General features: G+C 53.1%; 1 protein-coding gene across 2 annotated transcripts; it reads right to left on the bottom strand.

Annotated features, from left to right (window-relative positions):
- Positions 1–1,282: 1,282 nt before the first annotated feature.
- Positions 1,283–15,226, bottom strand: ELOVL1 (ELOVL fatty acid elongase 1). 2 transcript variants are annotated; one of them, XM_058030024.1, is made up of 8 exons: positions 15,187–15,226; positions 4,973–5,034; positions 4,343–4,533; positions 4,097–4,177; positions 3,834–3,890; positions 3,401–3,506; positions 3,122–3,258; positions 1,283–2,719 (listed from the first exon to the last, which is right to left on the bottom strand). In XM_058030024.1, the coding sequence occupies exons 2-8, from the start codon at positions 5,016–5,018 to the stop codon at positions 2,465–2,467; spliced, it is 873 nt and encodes a 290-aa protein (XP_057886007.1). In that variant the 5' UTR covers positions 5,019–5,034; positions 15,187–15,226; the 3' UTR covers positions 1,283–2,464. The 2 variants fall into 2 exon arrangements, with proteins under 2 accessions (XP_057886007.1, XP_057886009.1); XM_058030026.1 differs by lacking the exon at positions 15,187–15,226 and adding an exon at positions 6,872–6,996.
- Between the last annotated feature and the right edge of the window lie 3,070 nt (positions 15,227–18,296).

Consider the following 18,296-nt stretch of genomic DNA (forward strand, 5'->3'; position numbering starts at 1 on the left):
GGGAACAGCCCATTCTAAAATACCAAGCATAAGTAGTTTAAAGCATTGTTACTATTTTGGGCAAAAGCAAAGACAATCCTGTCTTTAGCCAGAGCCAGCGGGAGGGGAGAAGGAGGCGTGACAGGAAAAGGTCCATGTCAGCTGGACCATCACCTACAGCTCCTGAAGTGGTGACTTCTGAGCACTGACCTAACATTACACACCACCTCAGCATGGACAAGAACAAATTCTCATCCAAGTCTTTACTTCCAGAGAAGCATCAACAACTGGGAGAACACTGCATGACTTCTTACAGACAAGGACATTGAGTGCTGTAGAAGCAGGTGATGGCTGTGTGCAGCTTAGGCATATTAGTCACACCAGTTCAGGGCACTTGAAGATGTTTTCCTACATTTCAGAGCATGGCCTTGAGGTGTACAGCAGCCCAGGTCAGATCAGCAGAGCTCTCTCACACCAGGCTCTGCTCCAGGGCTTTAGCTGGACATCCACCAAAGCCCTCCCACCCCACAACCCAACCCTACAGTGAAACTCAGCATCTGGAGGCTGCTGATCTAACACATTCCTCCCAGCCACACGCTGCCCAGCTGGCTCCCCACTCTTCTTCCCAGGCTTGAGTCAGCACCCAGGCTGCCCTCTGCTCAAGAGGGCCCCAGTTATGGGGGGATGGGAAGGCAGCCCTACACCCCAACAGCACCAAAGGGACCCCAGAATGAGACAGTTGGAAAAATAACAAAGCCCAGCCAGGCAAAGACATACTTCTGCAGCAAAAACAAGACAGCAACATTAACCTTCCTCTGACCAACCTGAGCTACATTGTGCACAGATCCATGCTGCAGGGGCATTCACAGATAGCAGCAGTTTTTGCTTTGGCAGATTCAGAAAGCAACAAACTGCTGTTTCTCAAGCACTCAAGTTTCCTAAGTCTCTATTCCCTGCTCTGCCATACCTCAAATCCCCATAATTTCTGAAAAGCAGCAGTTCCTCCTGGGCAGGTGGCCCAGGGCCCAGCCCACACTCCACCCCAGCCATTTTTTGACAGGGTGGAGTCACTTTCACAACAGAAGCCTTGACACACATCCAGCCCTGAGCACTGCTCTACCAAAACAGTTGGAAACAATCTGCCATCTGCTTCATCAGCACACAACCAGCACCCTCTTCCCCCAGCACAAACCTGCTACACCAGCTGCTTCTCCCAGCCCTGCCTTCAACCACGCTGGGCAGGACCAAGCACCTGGAAGAGCTTTGGCTTATATTGAGACAAGAAAACAAGAGAACAGAGCAATTTCTCCTTCTGTTTGTTTATTTGTGATAGAAGAGCAGCCCAATCTGACAGGGCCTGGCTCCTTCACCTCGTCCTCGAGGCCATCAGCATGTTTTGGTTACAATCAGAGCAGGTGTTGGGCACCAGGCCAGGAGAACTGCTGCACTGCCTTGCTGAAGGACAGAGCACATCTTCACACAGGCCCAGTCAGATCCACAAAGGCAAGAGGTGCTCACTTAAAACTGCCCTATACTGTGCTCAGGCTAGGCCAGAGCAGGGCTGGATCTGAGCAGGAGAGCCCAGGAGCTGATTTTAGGGGCACTTATTGCTCAAGTCTTGAATGAACAGGAGTGGAAGTGGTCCAAGACTTGGCTGAGCTTGGTCTCCCCCACTATGGAGCAAGCCACCAGCTGCCTTAGAGGATCAGGTAAGTGTGGCTTAAGCCCACACTGAGCACCCAGCCCAGGCACAAGGACAGCAAGGCAACCTGGGCTTATCACAAGGGGGAAGCCTTTCAGGCTGTCACAGCCCCTGTTATGTACTAGGCACAGGGCATGGGTACCGTACTGGGCAGGTCTGGGCCCTTAAGTCCCACAAGTACTGCCCCTACGTTCTCCACTGACCCCTGGGCACAGATATGCCAGGGCAGGGCTCCCAAGCTGGGCACACAGGGACCAGAAGGGACATGCAGCACTGTGGCATGGAACAAAGTGGCACAAGGCATCGTAGAGCAGGAGCACTCACACGAGCTGGCAGTAACGAGCAGCCAGGGATGAATCTGCTCATCCATACAAGCTCTTGTGAGACAGGGAAGAGGAGAGGGCACCAGGACAGGAAGCGGTCTCTTCTTTTGGTCCTACTCAGAAGGAAATGGCCCCTAGGCAGAAGAGCCAGATGTAGGCACTTGGGGAAAGTTCCTTTGGAAACACTGGAATGGGACTGCAGCCCCACAGCTGTGATGCAGGCAGCTGCCTCTCTGCTCAGCAACACTGAGAAACAGCACAAGCCCTCCCAGGAGCAGAAGTGGCCCATGGCTGCTCAGAGCAGAGGGGCTGAGCATGCAGACAGGGGGCAGCAGGACTGGGCACAGGGGTACAACAGTCTGTAGGCACTTGACTTGGCTAGTGGCACCCAGGAGCAGAGGGACAGGTCCCAGCTGCCTCTGCCCCGGGGCTCTCATTGGCTCTGGGAGCACTTTACCCTCTAGTTGGCTTTGACCTTGCCATTGGTGACAGTGCCATTTTCATGGATGCTGCTACCGTTGTGCTGGGCTGCTTGTTGAGCCACCCTGGGCAACCGCTTGCCCTTGGTGTAGGACTGGTACCAAAAGTTGGAGAAGAGGATGAAGAAGATGGTCCCATAAATCCAGATAAGGTGGATGAAGATGGGGAACTGGTATTGGCAGTTGGGCATGAAGTAATACTGGGAGATGTGGACGGAGACAATCACAAACTGTGCCTGGGAGCAAGGCAGAGTAAGAACAAGTTATTAATAGGAGCAGGGTCAGGGAACCCACTAGAGACCTTATTTTTAAAGGCAACACCTAGACTCCTTTCCCAGTCTAAAGCAGAGTTCCCTATGGTGAGGCATTCAGCAGCAGCTGGAAGAGGCAGGCACAAGTCTCAGAGCAGCATGTGCCTCACCCTCCCAGCACAGCTACAGCCCAGGAGCTGAACAGCATCCACACCCCAACCAGGCTGGTAGGGCTATCAGAGGCCCACAGTGGGGCAGAGCTGCTAAAAACTCAGAGCAATATGCTACAGAGGAGACTACTGCTGCTGAGGCTGCACCTTTCAAAGGTACAAGGGCTGGCCTGCCCTTCACCTCAGGCACATGCTCTGCTCTAGCACACAGACTCACCAGCTGGATGGCTGTGATGTGCTTCTTCCACCACAGGTACTTCTGAAAGGCAGGTCCTGCTGCTGAGAGCCCATAGTAGAAATACATGACAACATGCACCATGGAATTGATCATGGCATGGAATGAGCCCATTCCTCCTGTTAAGATAAATTTTCTTAGTGTAAGTCAATACTCCACAGCAATCAGCCCTACACAGAGGTGCTAAGAGCCCAACAGGGCCAAAACAGCATGCTGGGGTAACCCTACCCAATCCCTGCACCCAGACAGCTGCCATCTTACCTGGACCAAACTTGGCTCCCCACCACCAGCTCCATGGCAGAACAGAGTGGTGGAAAAGGTGCAGGAATGTGACCTGCTCATTCTTCTTCCGCAGGACAAAGATGACCTGCAATGAAAGCCCAACAGCATTAAGAACCTGCAGCCTGGGAGCAGCTAGAGCAGGCTGGGCCACTAACCCAGTGTGTGCTCTCAATGATACTTCCCTCCCCCCCCACTCATTGTCATTGCCCATTAGATCACCCCACAGCTTCCAGAGCTGAAGCATGTAAAGAGTGGCCTCAGCACCAACATTCCAGGGTGGCCTCCTTGGCAGTGATGCCAGACAGAAGCACTACCAGGTCAGACTGGAAGGGCTGCAAAAGCACCTACCCCAAATACACTGGGCTCAGCTCCCTGCCCAGCAAGTGGTGAAAAGGCCTTGTCAGTAACTCACCGTGTCTGTCAGTTCAATGAACTTGGAGAAAACAAAGAGCCAAGCAACACTGACCATCTGTAACAGAACAGGTAAACATCAGAGACCTGCCTCAGCCTGAACAAGCCCAGAGAGTGAAGGGCTTCATACAGTTATCCTGGCATGAAAACAAGGCCCAGAGACTACACATCCTCTGCCTCAGGACAGGCAGGAGCTGTGACCCTGCCATCCAAACAGAAGCACTAAAGCTCCCCCCACTTATCTGGAGAGGGATGAGAACTCACCCTGAGGGCCTTGGGGTCCTGTGAGAAGTCCACAGGGTCGCATCGCCAGGTGTACCCAGTGAGCCACCCGGCCATCAGGAACTGCAACAAGAGCATCATCAGGGTGAGGCCTAACACATCACCCACTGCACATCAAGTTCTGCACAGAAGGGCAGGGAACAGCCAGGGCTGAAAAGGGCTCCCCATCACCCACACAACCTGCACACACTGCTTTACCCATGTCCGACCAAGCTACCAATAACTCACCTCATAGACTATGTAAAGGGAGAGTCCCACCAGAAAGAAGTTGTATAGCACCATGAACTTCTTCAGGTTTAGAGGCTTCCTGTTGGCCATTAGCCGAGGACCCAGGGATAGGACAAAGTAGACATATCCCAGAAGGATGCCCATCACAAGGAACGGGGACTGCATCAGCGGGTAGTCGGCGATGCGGGGGTCTGCAGAGAGAGCCACAGTGCACAGCAGTCAGCATCCTCAGCCCAGCCTGCTGCCAGCACTGCTACTGCCACAGGGGAGGCAAGGGCATGGCAATCCTGCTCCAGGACACGAGTGCAAGTAGGGAAGCAGTCTGGGAGCACAGGCTGGTGTAGTCAGACTCAGCACAATATAGCCTGAAGCCATGCTGCAGGGCAGCCTGGAGATCATCTGCCCAGGAGAACACAAGTGCCCCAGAACAATTGACACAGGCACTGATGCAAGACAGCCTCATAACAGGCAGCACAAAACCCCCAGAGTTGCATCTGTGTAAGGGCAAAGGCAGGATGCAGTTACACCAAGGGATGCTTCAGGGATGACAGACCACCCCCCAGTGCCTCTGGCACTAAAGCATGTAGTGCATGCTGCCTGTCTGATAGCTGGGCACAGCCAAACACTGACCTGCTTTCTTCATGAAGTCCTGGTACATAGTCACAATCCCCTCCATGGTGGTGGCAGTGTCTCTGTGGAAAGAGGCAGGGAAGATCAAGAAGCTGTTCTCCCAGGACAGCAGCCTACAGAGCACAGCCCTGCAGATCAGTAAACCCCAAGCCCAATTTCAGAGAAACAGTCATGCATCTGCCCAGTGTTGCTTTCAGCTGATCACACACCAGAATCCACTTTCCAGCTGAGCTACAGGCCACCTCACTTCTCACAGAGCCTGGCTCTGTTTTTCCCCAGCTCTGCTGGGAACACCATCATCAAATGCCAGCAGTCCTTCCCTTCACTCAAGGCAAGAACCCAACATTTCAAGCCAGCTAGGAAAGCTTCCAACCTCAGCACTGTATCTCCAGCCCCTTAATCTTGCTCCTGCTGTACAAGCTCAAGCATTATCACCCACAAGCACCATGACATTGCCAGCAGCATTGGCAGCCATATCACTCAGCACACTTGTCTGTCTGACCCTGGAGCAGAGATGCAGGGCTGGCCCACACTCTCCACAGCACAGTGCCTTTATGGTCAGCTTTGGGCTCCTGCCAACTGATTGCCACCACAGAAGCAGCACACCACCACTGGCAGCCCCATTACATGAGGAAGGAAATCCATAGGTTCAGAAACAAACATCAGTTTCTGATGTCTAAGTTCCTGGTTTCACATCCTTGCACAAAACCCTCTGGACAAGAAACTACTACCACATAACCTAGTACCTCAGGGGCCATGTGCATCCTGCTTGGCAATGGCATTGCCACTCCCTTCCAGACAAGAGAAAGCCGTATGATGGAAGGCTGCAGGGAGAAGGACTGGCACTCCCCACACTTGCTCATCCTCAGTATGAACACACACCAGAAAGTGATCTAGGCAGATGCTCTCCAGAAAAGCAGGAAGGGCTCTCACTGTTGCAGGCAAGTGTTAAACACCCTCACCCCTTCCCTGTGTTCCCCAACCTCTCCCCAGCCCACAGGACACCAGAGCAGCAGGAAGGGAGGCAGAGCACAGGCCCAGCCTCACCTGACTCATCCATCTGCAAGGGAGGCATTCCCCACAGCTGCTACCAGACACTCCACCTACCCCTTCCCTCCAAGAAGGTGCACTGGAGTCACAGCCCACACATGGCCTGGGGAAATGGGTGCCCAGCCATCCCAGGAGGTATATTGCTGCCACCACCAGGAAGCACATGGCCTCTTCCAGACCAGCAGCCAGCAAGCTGAAGCCAGAGTACCCCTCTTCCCAGCAAGGTCCCTGAGTACTCAGCAGCCATTGCCACCTCGAGCCCTCACCAGCCAACACCAGCACTGCTCCTTCAGCTTCACAGCAAGAGGAAGAACTCGCTGCCATCTTTGCTGCAGGCAGGGTGGCAGCAGACGCTTCCTGTGCAGAGCTACCAGGCACCTCCATGGCAGGCTTTGCCAGCAGTAACCTTCAGGGAGGCCTGGCACACACCATTCTGGCTCACCATTCCCAGCAAATCAGTTTGGTGCAGCAGTGGTGCTGGCTCTGTGCCTGCCCAGTCATCCCCTCCGCATTCCTCCAGACTGGGGAGTGCCACCTAACCTTTGCAAGGGCAGCAGGCAGGAAGAGGTCTCCTCCTTCACCTCCATCCTCCAAAACACCCATTCCCCCAAGCAAGGCTCCAGAGCAGCCTGCACAGCCATGCAGCCCAAGGACAGAGCCCAAGAAGTTTTGCTGTGTTTCAGAAAGCACAGAAGGTGGCTCCTTGTGCCATCTTGGAGGCAGATAGAGCAATAGGGCAAAGCCCATTTAGGACTGATCCCCCCACATATCAGGGGCACCTCAGCAGCACAATACCTGTTCACCCTCCCAAGCAAGGTTTCAAAGGGTTTTATAGCAAGTAATACTCACTTGTGGTATCACCGTGATTCAAGTAATATTTAAAGTTCTGGGTGCTGCCAAGATAATCCACTCACCACGTGCAGCAAAGGCCAGCTGGAAGTGTAGCAGGAACTATTGCATCCTTAAGAGACACTCAAGGCTCAGCTGTGGGAAACACAGTAAGCACAAGTCTGGAAAGCTGCTGAGCTTTATGTTGCTCTAATGGCTAAGAGCAAGCTCCAAACTTGTCTGTCTAGTTTCAGCTTTCAACCACTACATCCAGCTACACCTTTATTTGCTAGATTGAGGAGCCCTCAAGAGTCAGTTCCCAGCAGAGGCACCTGACTATTCAAGGTCTGTGTTTATCTTATCAAGGTGAATGAGTCAGCCTTACTACAGGTCCAGGGCAGAGACAAAAATCCTGCAAGTTCTTGCCTATTTTAAGCAGGCCAGGATGAGAAGAGAGTGCCAGCTGTCTTTGAGCTCAGAGCTGCATCTCACACTGCAGGAACACACTTCAGCTCAGACACTATGGATCACTTCCCTGACCCTGGGCCAAAGTCTCCAGTACCACTGGCCAGCTAGGACCCAGCTCAAAACAATGCAGGAGCCATGACAGCTATGCCCCCCAGCAGTGGGAGAAGCCCATTTCAAACTAGGACTGGCACAGAAGTGCCCACCAACATGAACAGTAACAAGTCTGTCTTATTGCTGTTTTGTGAAGCACCTCTGACACCCCTACAGCCACACATGCCACAGGAAGCTGGGAGGCATTGGACTTGTCCTGAACACAGGCTCTGGACAAGCACCAGGATTTCTACCAAGACAAAAATAATACATTATGCTACTAGTAGAATTATAGGCCCTTATGGAAAGGACCTAGAAGGTTTCCTTGGTTTCTCTAGGCAGAACAACATCCTGCTAAATTAAGCTAACAGAGCAACCACAGCTCCAGAGAAACCCCTGAGGTCTTCAGGTCTTTGGGAGACCTGGCATCTGTCCCCACTGGCATGCTACATCATCCTACACCAAAGTGGCCAAAGTATGCCCTGCTCAGTGAGCAGATGCAGCTATGTCTGGCCCTCCTCTGTCCCTCAAGGGGCAGCCACTGACCTTGGGGAGTTGAGAGCTGAGCAGCAAAGTGGGAGTTGCAGGGCACACCCAAGAGTTACCTGCACTAGGCAGGGGGGTGTGAAGTGCACTTGCCTGCCTAAGCCATGCCTGCTCCATGCCAGCCTTTCTGCTGCAGGCAGGGGTTTTCCAGCACCAACTGTCCAGGAACCTGAGCTCTTTGACACTTTGAGAGGGGTCCATCATCCAGACAGGCATCAGCTCTTGCTGCACTCCACATCACACACCGCAGGTGTTCACAGCTCAGTGGTTGGATCTGTCCTCTCTGCACATGGGGGACACTTTAACTCCTCCTAAATCCTGGCCTTCTTAAGCAAGGAGTTGGGAAGAGAAGCAGAACCCAAAACTGAGCCTTGAACATCTGAAGAGAAATCAAGCAAATAGGTCCAAGCATCCCAAATGAGCAGGAGCCCTAGGGGCCCAAACACACCCTAGATGATAGAGAGAAACCTTGCAACACATCTCCTATCTCTCAGCAACAGGGAGTCGCTTCCCCATGTCACACAAAAAGTTCCCACTATTTGCAAACTAGGGTATCAGGCTGCAATCTGCTCCAGTAACCAACATCAAGGATTAAATACTTGCTTACACCAAGCAATGTGTAGACTGCATATTTCCAGCAAGCTATACAGCTAATTAGTGCAACTTCAGCAGCAACAGCAAGGCCTTTTATGACCAGCCCCAGTGAGGCCACAGCACTGTCAGAACCATGACACTGACAGAGCCCAGAGTTGGTTTTGTTAACAGCCTTGCAGGGCACACATCTCCCCACACAACCATCTGCAAGCAACAGACTCTGCCCCAGACATGGAACACTCCTACTCCTCAGCATTCAGGTCAGAAATCAGTCCTGTAATAAGTGCAAAAGCAAACACCCCCATCTCCCCACTAGTTTAATTAAAGGCAGCACCAAAAGCATCTGGTAGGTGGCCACAGAGCTGCCACCCCAGGGAGAGCTGGCAGAGGGCCCTTGCTGAACTGGCTGAAGCAGGCCTGGCCCTGTAGGGCTCCCCAGGGAGTAGCAGCCCTCAAAGGTCAGGAGATAATCAGTTGGCCAGATGTGAAACTAACTCACATCCCTGACCTACAGGCTGGCAACAAGGCTTGCTGCGTGATGCAGCTTTGAGCTCCACCACCTCTCAGGAAAGGGCATCTTCCTGCCCCAGCTCCCCACCATAGCACCCACCCAATTGCCTGACATTCCAGAAAGTCACCATGGGGTCCAGCAAAGGCTGCACACAGCCCCATGTGCTCAGGGACTGTATTCCCCTGCACAAGAGTGGAACTGATGAAGCCAGCCACAGACAGGGGTGTGTACTGCACTCACAAGGCTGGCACCACAAAACATCACCAAGAGCTCACAGCCACAGCTCCAGCAGCTTTCCTGAGCTCATGCACAAGCAAATCCAGCAAGATGAGCAACATGCACATTTATCTGCCCCAAACAACACACAGGCAGCAAGGCAGTCAGAGCAAGACAAGAGAGAGAAGGAGCCCAGCCAGCAATAAGCTGCAAACCCCTGTTTTCTATCAGCTCTGTAGGGGGATCACTCTAAGACTCAAGTGTACAGTGAGGCACAGAAAGTGAATTTGGATCTCCACTGTCTGCTGCTCTGTGCTCAGTGAAAGGGAGAGGGGCTTGTAACCAGGCAGTACACACTTATTTCACACACAGCATCTCCTAACACCAGCTCCAACACATGCAGCAGAGGCCACTCAACAGGAGAGCTGTATTCAAGTACACTTGCATTCCTGCTAATAATTTCAGCCCTTCACTGAAGACTCAAGATAGCATTGTCCACATGCTTCCAAAGTAATGCTTTTTCTCAAAAGAAATCAGCATAAAGACATGCCTGTCACCAGCTCACCAGCCACAGAAGACAAGTCTGGCAGGACAACCAGAGCTTCTGTGTTTTAAGTGTGGAAAGTCACACCAACAGATATGGGCAGTAAAGCCACTCTGCTAGCCTGGCACCTCAGCTCTGAGGACTTGGGGCAAACTCTGATTGGAATTTGAGAACAACCATTCCCAGAACTCAGTCACAACTTAACTACAAAGACTGCAAGGAAACTTTATGCTAGCAGCACCAGATAAGTTTTCCTATTTGAACCCTATCCATTAGTCACTTCCTCTGGCTTGCATGCCTCATGCTGAGTGCAAAGGACATGGCTGCCAACCTGGTACCGTGTGCTCTACACCAGCACATTGTGAAGTCAGTACAGGAGGCACTGTGAGGCATAAGGGATGCCAACTCTCAAAGCTGTGATATGTAACAGCTCTTGCAAGAGCTGCCATTGCAACCAGTGAGGGAATCACACTGGCTGGGTGCTGCTCCTGGCACATTGGACCCAAGTGGCAGGAAGTGCCCTGCCTGGAGCTGGGCAGTTTCCTCATCCTCACCAAGTGTGTGTTAATAGCCTACCACTCTCTCACGCAGTGCCTGTAAAACCCTGAGGCCTTTGGATAGCATCCTACAAACAGATTAAGCTCTCCCCTTCCCATACTCACTGGAAGCAGGGACAGCAAGAGGAGACTCCCAGATTAGCAGGAGAGCTCTGACTGACAGTCAGTGTGGCACCTCACAAGCTTTCAGGGAAAGGGGGACATCCATTGCAATAGGGTTTGGTAACCTTGTACGAAAATCAAGGCAGATAATCAGAATTCAAGGTCCTACAAGAGCACCCCAAGAGCAGTAAGAGGTTTAATATGCACAGCATACTTTTTGCAGGGGCAGCACCTCCTCAAGCTGTAAAGAGTAGTTTACTCCTTATCACATTCAAAGCTGGTGGCTGCATTTCAGAGAACTGATATCAGTAGAGATGAGTGCAGATGAAATGTGAAAAAAACAAACAGAAAAGGCAACATTAGAAAGAAAATCTGACATAGCAAGGAACAAGGGAATAAAGAAGTGAAGGAAAAAAGAAACAGTATGAGATACCAACAGAAGTGGAAAAAAAAAGGTAATTCCTTTCTGAATAACCATATTGATCTGTGTCACTCCCTCATACAGCACCAGGTGAAGGCAGAGATGGCTGAGCTCCCTCTCTGAAGTGAAAGCACCCAGCAGCCCCCCAGAGTGCACAGAGCACGCTCAGGAAGGACAGAGCCAGGCCAACTCCTAACACCTGCATCCAAAACCAGGTCAGCCTTCTAAAGCCACCTAGCAAAGAAACAGAGTACCTCTATCTGGAGGTGAGACAGGCTGTACCACAGCTCTCATCTCTGGTTTTAATCACTATGCAAATGCCTCAATACAAGGCTTCACCTCTCTTCTCACAGCCCTGGCTGTAATCATGACACAGTAATGATTAGTGTGCTCTGCCCCACTCAGGCCTGTGCGTTAATTAGACGGGTATAGCAAGATGAGATGGGCATTAAAATCTACAAAGCAAGATGCAGAAAGGAAAGACTCACAAACTCCCTCCAACAGCTTTGACTATTCAAGAAGACCAGGCATGAACCCAGAGACATTTCTGAACAAGACAAGGGGCCACTGCCTGGAACTTACCATGGCACCAGCTTTGGGTCCTGCGCCCTCCACACCAAGAAGGCAGTGCAGTCACACAATCTTCTAACAAGAGAGCAGGACATTCTCTGACAGAATGAAGATGTCATAGTCCAGTGCCACAGTACATGCACCTAGAACCCAACATGCCTGAGGCTTAATGGTTACCACCTTCGAGGAGGTTCACAGCCTTCCAAGCACAAAGAAAGTGAAGTATGAAGCCTGGCTATCTCACCACAGGTGTAGATTGACCACTCAAAGTCAGTGCACTTGCTTCTATGGCTGTACAGACAGGGAAAGCCTCTAGTGTTAAATAGAAGCAGCATGAGTTATAGAATGTATGTGCACAGAGAAATCTTAAACTATGAGAGCAAGCTAGCTGGTCTGATCCACAGGCTAAGAGAGCTCCTTGCCACAAAGCTGGAGAACTTGCTGCCAGTGACAGCTCACCACCCCAACCCATCCCAGAGCGAAGGATCGACCCTATGACACGACATCAAGAAACATCAGACCCAGTTACCACCTCCACCACCCTCAAGCCACTGAAGGCTCAGAATGCAGACAACAGCCTGACAGTGGGGAATAGGCTGTGGCAGCTGCAACTTGTCATCTCTGAGCAACAGCAGCCCCACAACTCCTGCAGGGAAGAGTCCTGGCTCCTGGGGACCGTCTCCTCCCTATAAGAGCCCAAGCTGCCTCACCTGTTTGACTGGCAAGAACCAGACTTTCCAGCCCAAGTACTCCCACCATCTGACAGCCAGCAGGGCACAACTACCAGAACTCCAACACAAAAGCACAGAAACACAGAGCATCTCTTGGGCCATCACAGGCACCACTCCCAGTGTCCCTCGTAAGCATCTCAGGCTGAGTGTTCACTGTGCTGTAACCCCCAGCAGAAAAGAAGAAAGCATTCACCTGTAACATTCAAGGACAGCACCCAGTAAAGCACCTGCCCCTGAGACCAGTTTCAAAGGTTCCTCAGGATGCAAAGCTTTTCTCCACCAGGAGAGAAAGCAGACACTATCCAACTTCAATAAGCTCCCTTACATATGGTATGAGACATCTCCAGGTCAGAGTGAGCTTTTACTCCTTAGTCTCAGTTTTAACAGTACTTTCATATTAACACTTCTTCCCTGAAGGACCTCATTATCCCCTCCTCCCAAGTGGCTTTCAGGAAACAAAAATAAGAACTCAACATAAGGCAGGACCACAGAGGCCCAGGCAGTGTGGGTGGCACAGCTTAATCCCCACAGCAAGATGTAGCAAGTAGATGCTGCAACAGCTAGCATCTTGCTGTTGTTTCTCATAGGAACAGGCTGTTAGCAGCAGCTCACACCCATGAGCTAGAGGGGCTTCCTAGGAAAGAGATAAGGCACAGCAGTCTCAGCCAGCTGTTGGACTCTAAACTACCCTCAAGAAGCTGCCCAGCAGGTCTGGTGGGAAGGTCAGCTCCATCCAGCTAGGAATCTGCCCTGGCTGCATTCTGGTAGAAGAGAAGGTGGTCAGTTTGGGACAGCACAGCAGGATGGATGCACTGCTGCACAGGCAATCCTGGCCTCCAGGAGGGGAAGAGATGCTCTGAGGAAATGCACCAGCAGGTAAAGCACCCAGTGTTATTCCATGCTCCCCACTGAGCATAGGAAGGAGTATTCACCCCACTTTTCCCTCCCTGCCTTTAGGACTTCAGAACCGACATGATCAGTCACAGGGAAAGCACCTGACAGCCCCTCTGCAGGCAGCAGCCCAGGCACCGAGGCACAGACTGCCACCCCCAAAGCTTAGCCTCTTGTTGCAATGCCTATTTATGCTGCCTCATTTAGTCTGTTACAACGTAAAAATAAGTAGCTTTCCCAGCTTCCCTTTCGTTACAACAGAGGAACCGGCCCATGTAAAGAGATCTACACACCATGCCCTGAACTGCCAGTGCTTATCGAGCCCGCAATGGTCAAGGAAGCACAGACCGCTGTGAACGACCAACACCAGGGCCAGGTTAGCCCGAGGCCAGGCAACTGCTGCTACCATGGGGGTGACAGTGACCTCCTCCTGCTGCTACCAGGGGGGTGACAGTGACCGCCTCCTCCTGCCGCTGCTGCCAGGGGGGTGACAGTGACCGCCTCCTCCTGCCGCCGCGTTCCAGAGCGAGGGCCAGCGGGAGGCCAAGCACCTACACGAGCCGGCACTCAAAGCTGACATTGTGTCGCAGCAGCGGGGGAGGCCTGGTACTGCCACCCTGCCCGGGGGAGGAGGGAAGAGCCGTCTGAATGGTTACATTGATGCTGACGGCTGGGGAAAAGAAAGCTGCCCGGCCGCCGGGAGCTGCTCGCGCCCCGCTGCAGAGAAGCCCCAGGATACCACAGCCCTCAGCGTACCCGCGGCTCAGCCCGGTGCCCACGGCAGGAGCCGGGCAGAGCCCCGCTCAGCCTTGCTGCCACCCCTGCCAGTCCCTCTGGCAAAGGCCCCGGCCCCGCTGCCGCCGGAGGGAGCGCCGGGTCCCCCCGCCCGGGCGGTTCCCGGCCCGGCTCGGGTGTGGCGCGGACGGGCCCGGAAGCGGGGCCTGCGCGGCTGGGAAGGGCCGCAGCGGGCCCACAGAGGCCCCGCGCCGCCGCCGCGACGTGTGCGGCTTCAGCCACCTTCCAGCGAGCCCGCGGGGCTACTCCGCTGCCTGTGGAGCCGGGACGATCCCGCCAAAGCGCCAACAGGGCGATGCCGATCTCGCTCCTGAGGCTGCGCAGCCGGCGGTCCCTGAGCCGGGAAGCAGGCGTACCCCCGGCTCGGGCCACCGGCCAGCAGTGGGGAGGCAGCCCCGTCACGGCCGGGACCCAGCGCGGCCTCTGGCAGAGGCCGGTGTTTGTGCCACGGAACACAGCGTGGAGGAACAGTCCTTGCCCCCGGCCGGCCGGGAAGGCGTCCCAGCCTCGCATAGAGGGGCCGGCTCTGCCCCGAAGGAGAGCGGCCGACTGCTCAGGGAATGGCACCATGGGTGCGCTGAGACAGCGGCACCAGGCTGTGAGCCAAGGAGCACTACAGCTCCTCACAGGACCCTGTCGCTTTTGAGAAAAAAAACCACAAACCCAAAAACCACTTCAACACCTCAACTCGGACTCCACTTGCGTCCCTCCGTCTGACACGGGCAGGTTTGCACACCGGTGGATTTACCACACGGTACTGCGGGTGCTCCCCTTTCCGGAGAGGTGACAGCCTCTACAGCCGCACCCAGCGTGATCACCCGCCATGGGCACGTCACAGCACCACAACACCCATCCCACCCATCAGGCCACGGCCTCCCCACCCTTGCGCTGAGGAGACACCATACACCTCCTCCCATGACCGTGAGCATCCCAGGTGAGGGGAAAATGGACATATACACACACGAGCCTCCTCCAGCACACGAGTTAACAGGTGCCAAGAAGCACATGGCATCTCCGGGGCAGGACCCACCATTCCCGGCAGCAAAACTTAACTCTCCAAAGCAGCTAAACCCTGCTAAGGCCTCCTCAGCATCCTCCGGCTCGGCAACCACCTTCCGAAGCCCCCTCAGCACATCCCAACCACCAGCCTCGACCCACCGCTAACCTCGGACACCTCCACCCAAACTCCCCCTCGCAAACACCCCAAATGACCGCTAGAGCAGATCAGACATCCCCAGCCCGGCCCCTGCCAGGCCAGAACGAGCCCCACACCCTCCGCCCCACGGCCACCCGCACTCACCACCAGCCGCACCCCGCTCTGCCGCCGCCACGGCCGCCCCCGCCATTAAAGCGGGAAGCCCCGCCCCTTCGTCGCTGCCGATTGGCAGAAAGCGCAGAGTCCCACCCCCGGGAGAGCTGCGGCCAATCAGTGCGCCCGTAGCGTCCCGCCCGTTCCGTGGCCACGCCCACCGCGGTGGGGCTTGAGGGCCCGGGCGGGCTCTGCCTGTGGAGCCGAGTGGTGTGAGGGGAGAGTGGAAAATGGCTGGGAAAGGATGCGGGCTGCGGCAGGGTCAGCGAGCGGTGCGGAGGCCTGGCTCGAGGGTGGTGGTGACGGCATGAGGGGGACCCGTACAGGTCCTTAAACCTGCGGCTCACAGGCTTTTATCCCCCTCGTGACACCGCAAGAGGCACCGCGAGCTTTCGGAGACACCGGGCAGAGCCCAGAGACGCCGGCTCGGACCGCGGGCAGTTTCCAGAGCGTTTCGGTCCTGTGGCGCCTCCACAGCCAGGCCTATCTGCATCCTAAAACGTGCCCGGGACTGGAGTCGCGCTCATCTGCTCTGAAGGCGTTTTCAGAACTCACTATTCTAATTGTTAGGAATCATCTTCTCATTTCCAGCTTAATTTGATGCACGGCTGGTTAATAAACACTTCTTCCTGTGCCAGCGTTGTAATTTATGTCACCACGGTCCTGCCTTGGTGTTCGTGCTGCAGTGTGTTTGTAGACTGCAATCATCTCCCTCTCAGCCATTACAGGGAAGACTAAACAAGTTTTTCCAGCATTTTCTTACTAGTCTGCCTGTTCCTGCCTCTAATGCCATGGTAGCTCTATTTGCTGTTCACATTTCCTCTCCTGAGGATGGGTGACCAGGAGCAGTTACAGACTTGTGCTCACCTAGTGAGAGTTTCCCACCTGGACACAGGCAGGGCTGCATTTGCAGAGGCAGGTCAATGTCTCTTCTGGTGATTTTCTTGCCCTTTTTTGGTGGTACAGCATTCATTTACTTTCCCCTACATTGTTAATGCACTACAACATTCTGATCTCATCAGATTACACCTAATATTTACGTCAGTCCTTAAGGAAAATAATTTATAAAAATATCCACAAAGTACCTCAGTAGTAACCTGTGTGTCCTGATATGCTCCCTTTCCTCAGTCTTTGCTTCCACTCCTTCCCACATGGAATTCCTGTGCTTGTTTCTGCCCCAACACCTACCATGGTTCCTAACTGGTCCCAAGGTTCAGAGCTGCTTCCCTGGAGGGCACACAGTGCCTTTAGCTTTATAGAAAGAGGTTTTTTTAAGCTATCAAGTTAGTCGACATAATAAATTTTATTTTATCCTCCATTTCGTGCCTGTGTGCTGTGTTACTCTTTAACTGGATACTGTTAACACGAGACTGGCAGAGCCAAAGCAGTCTAGATCGTTTTTTCTTCCTTGTTAAGTACAGGCATCAGCCTTGTTTGTTACTCTTCACTGTTTTTCTTTTTTGTTCTTTTATTTTGCAACATTATTTTTAGTTGATTTGTGTTCTAATTCAATGGAAACCCTGCTGCAAAGTTTGTCATGAAATTAGAGATCAGTGGATTCCTTCTCACTCTCTCATACTGGATTATTTTCCACCTTGTATCCTGCATCACATAGCTTTCTCCAAGCATTCCTCTCTCCTCTGGATCCACCCTTGCTGGCAGGCTTGTCAGGCTCTAACAATGAGCCCCAAATTGCACAGCCCAGCCTCTTCCTGCTATTGGAATTAATTTCCAGGTCACTGTCTTTTCTTCTGCTCTGAATGCAATTTATTTCTCCTCTCTTGGTCCTGGACTCTACTTCCCTGTTGTGTCTGCCACCTCCACTATTATTTCTCTGTGGCATTTGCTCATTAGTTTTTTTCATTTCTACTGCACCTTCTGTTTCACTCCTTAATTCTCCAACACATCTAGTAGATTTCACCATTTTACTTCTCCTCCATCAGTTTGTTGTTCTTTTCACACTCACTAGCTTTGATGGGCTCCCTTTGTCTGCACATTGGCCTTTGTTTACTTCCCATGCTCAGCAGGTGTCTGTGTTCCTTGGTGCTCACCCTTCCCACAGTTGGCAGTGCTGCAGCAGCCTGTGCAGGAGCTCCAGCTGGAGCAGGGACCCTGCCCTGGGCTGCAGGAGCACCCTGGCTGCAGGGACATGGATGTGGTGCTGTGCTCTCCAAAGGGGGATGCAGGGTCCCCTCCTAGCCCCTGGGGACAGCCTCCAGCAAGGAGGTACGTGGTGACTAATGTGGTACGTGTTGTGGATCTGGGTTTCTGCCTTCCAGCCTCTTTGGAAGCAGGGTAGCACAAGAACACATAGCAAAGAAAATCCCTCAAAAATAAGGAAGGTGGGGGACATAAGTGATGTGACCTGTTGTGTACAGCCTGATCTTCCCAAGGTGTCTTGGGAATCTTTCATAGATGAGTAATCTTCTGCTTGCATCTTGAATCCTGCCCATCTGAGCTGAAATCTGGGGAGAGAAGCTGTTTGCAGCCAGCCAAGTGTGTCACCCTGACTACAGTCTGGACCAGCAGACCAGAGATGATCCTGTCACATGCCTGCACGAGGGAGTCCTGCCTGCCCTAGCCACTCCTGCAGCTGGCACAGCCCTGCAAGTCATTAATTCTTCACCTGCAATGCAAGAAACAACCTGAGCTTGCTCCCAGCAGCCTGGGCTGCACCAGGCTCCTGTCTGGAAAAGCTTAAGCTCCTTCCTCTATTTCTTATCCTGGAGAACAACATACCATTTTCACTTTAGCTTTAGTGAGGGTCTTGCTGGTCCTTCTTAGCATGGGGACCCAGTCAGATGGAGGCGAGTGGGAGCCTCTGCATTCCTCCCTTGCACTGTTCCCTCCACTGCTCCTTGTCTCCTGCTTTCTCCTTGCTCCTTGCAGAGCCAAGGGCGCCTCTCTCCCCTCACAGCTCTGCCCTGGCGCAAAAAGCAGGCGTGGGCTAATGTAACTTGCTGAAGGCACAAATGCTGAAGCCATCCTCAGTGCACACAATTACCAGACTATCAGATGGGAAGGTCTGTAAGAACTAAGCAATGGAAAAGGAATGAAGTTCATTGAGAGGTTATGACCTCAGGGATTAGTAATGATAATTT

This window comes from Melospiza georgiana, chromosome 9 (assembly GCF_028018845.1).
Source record: "Melospiza georgiana isolate bMelGeo1 chromosome 9, bMelGeo1.pri, whole genome shotgun sequence".
Classification (NCBI taxonomy): Eukaryota; Metazoa; Chordata; class Aves; order Passeriformes; family Passerellidae; genus Melospiza; species Melospiza georgiana.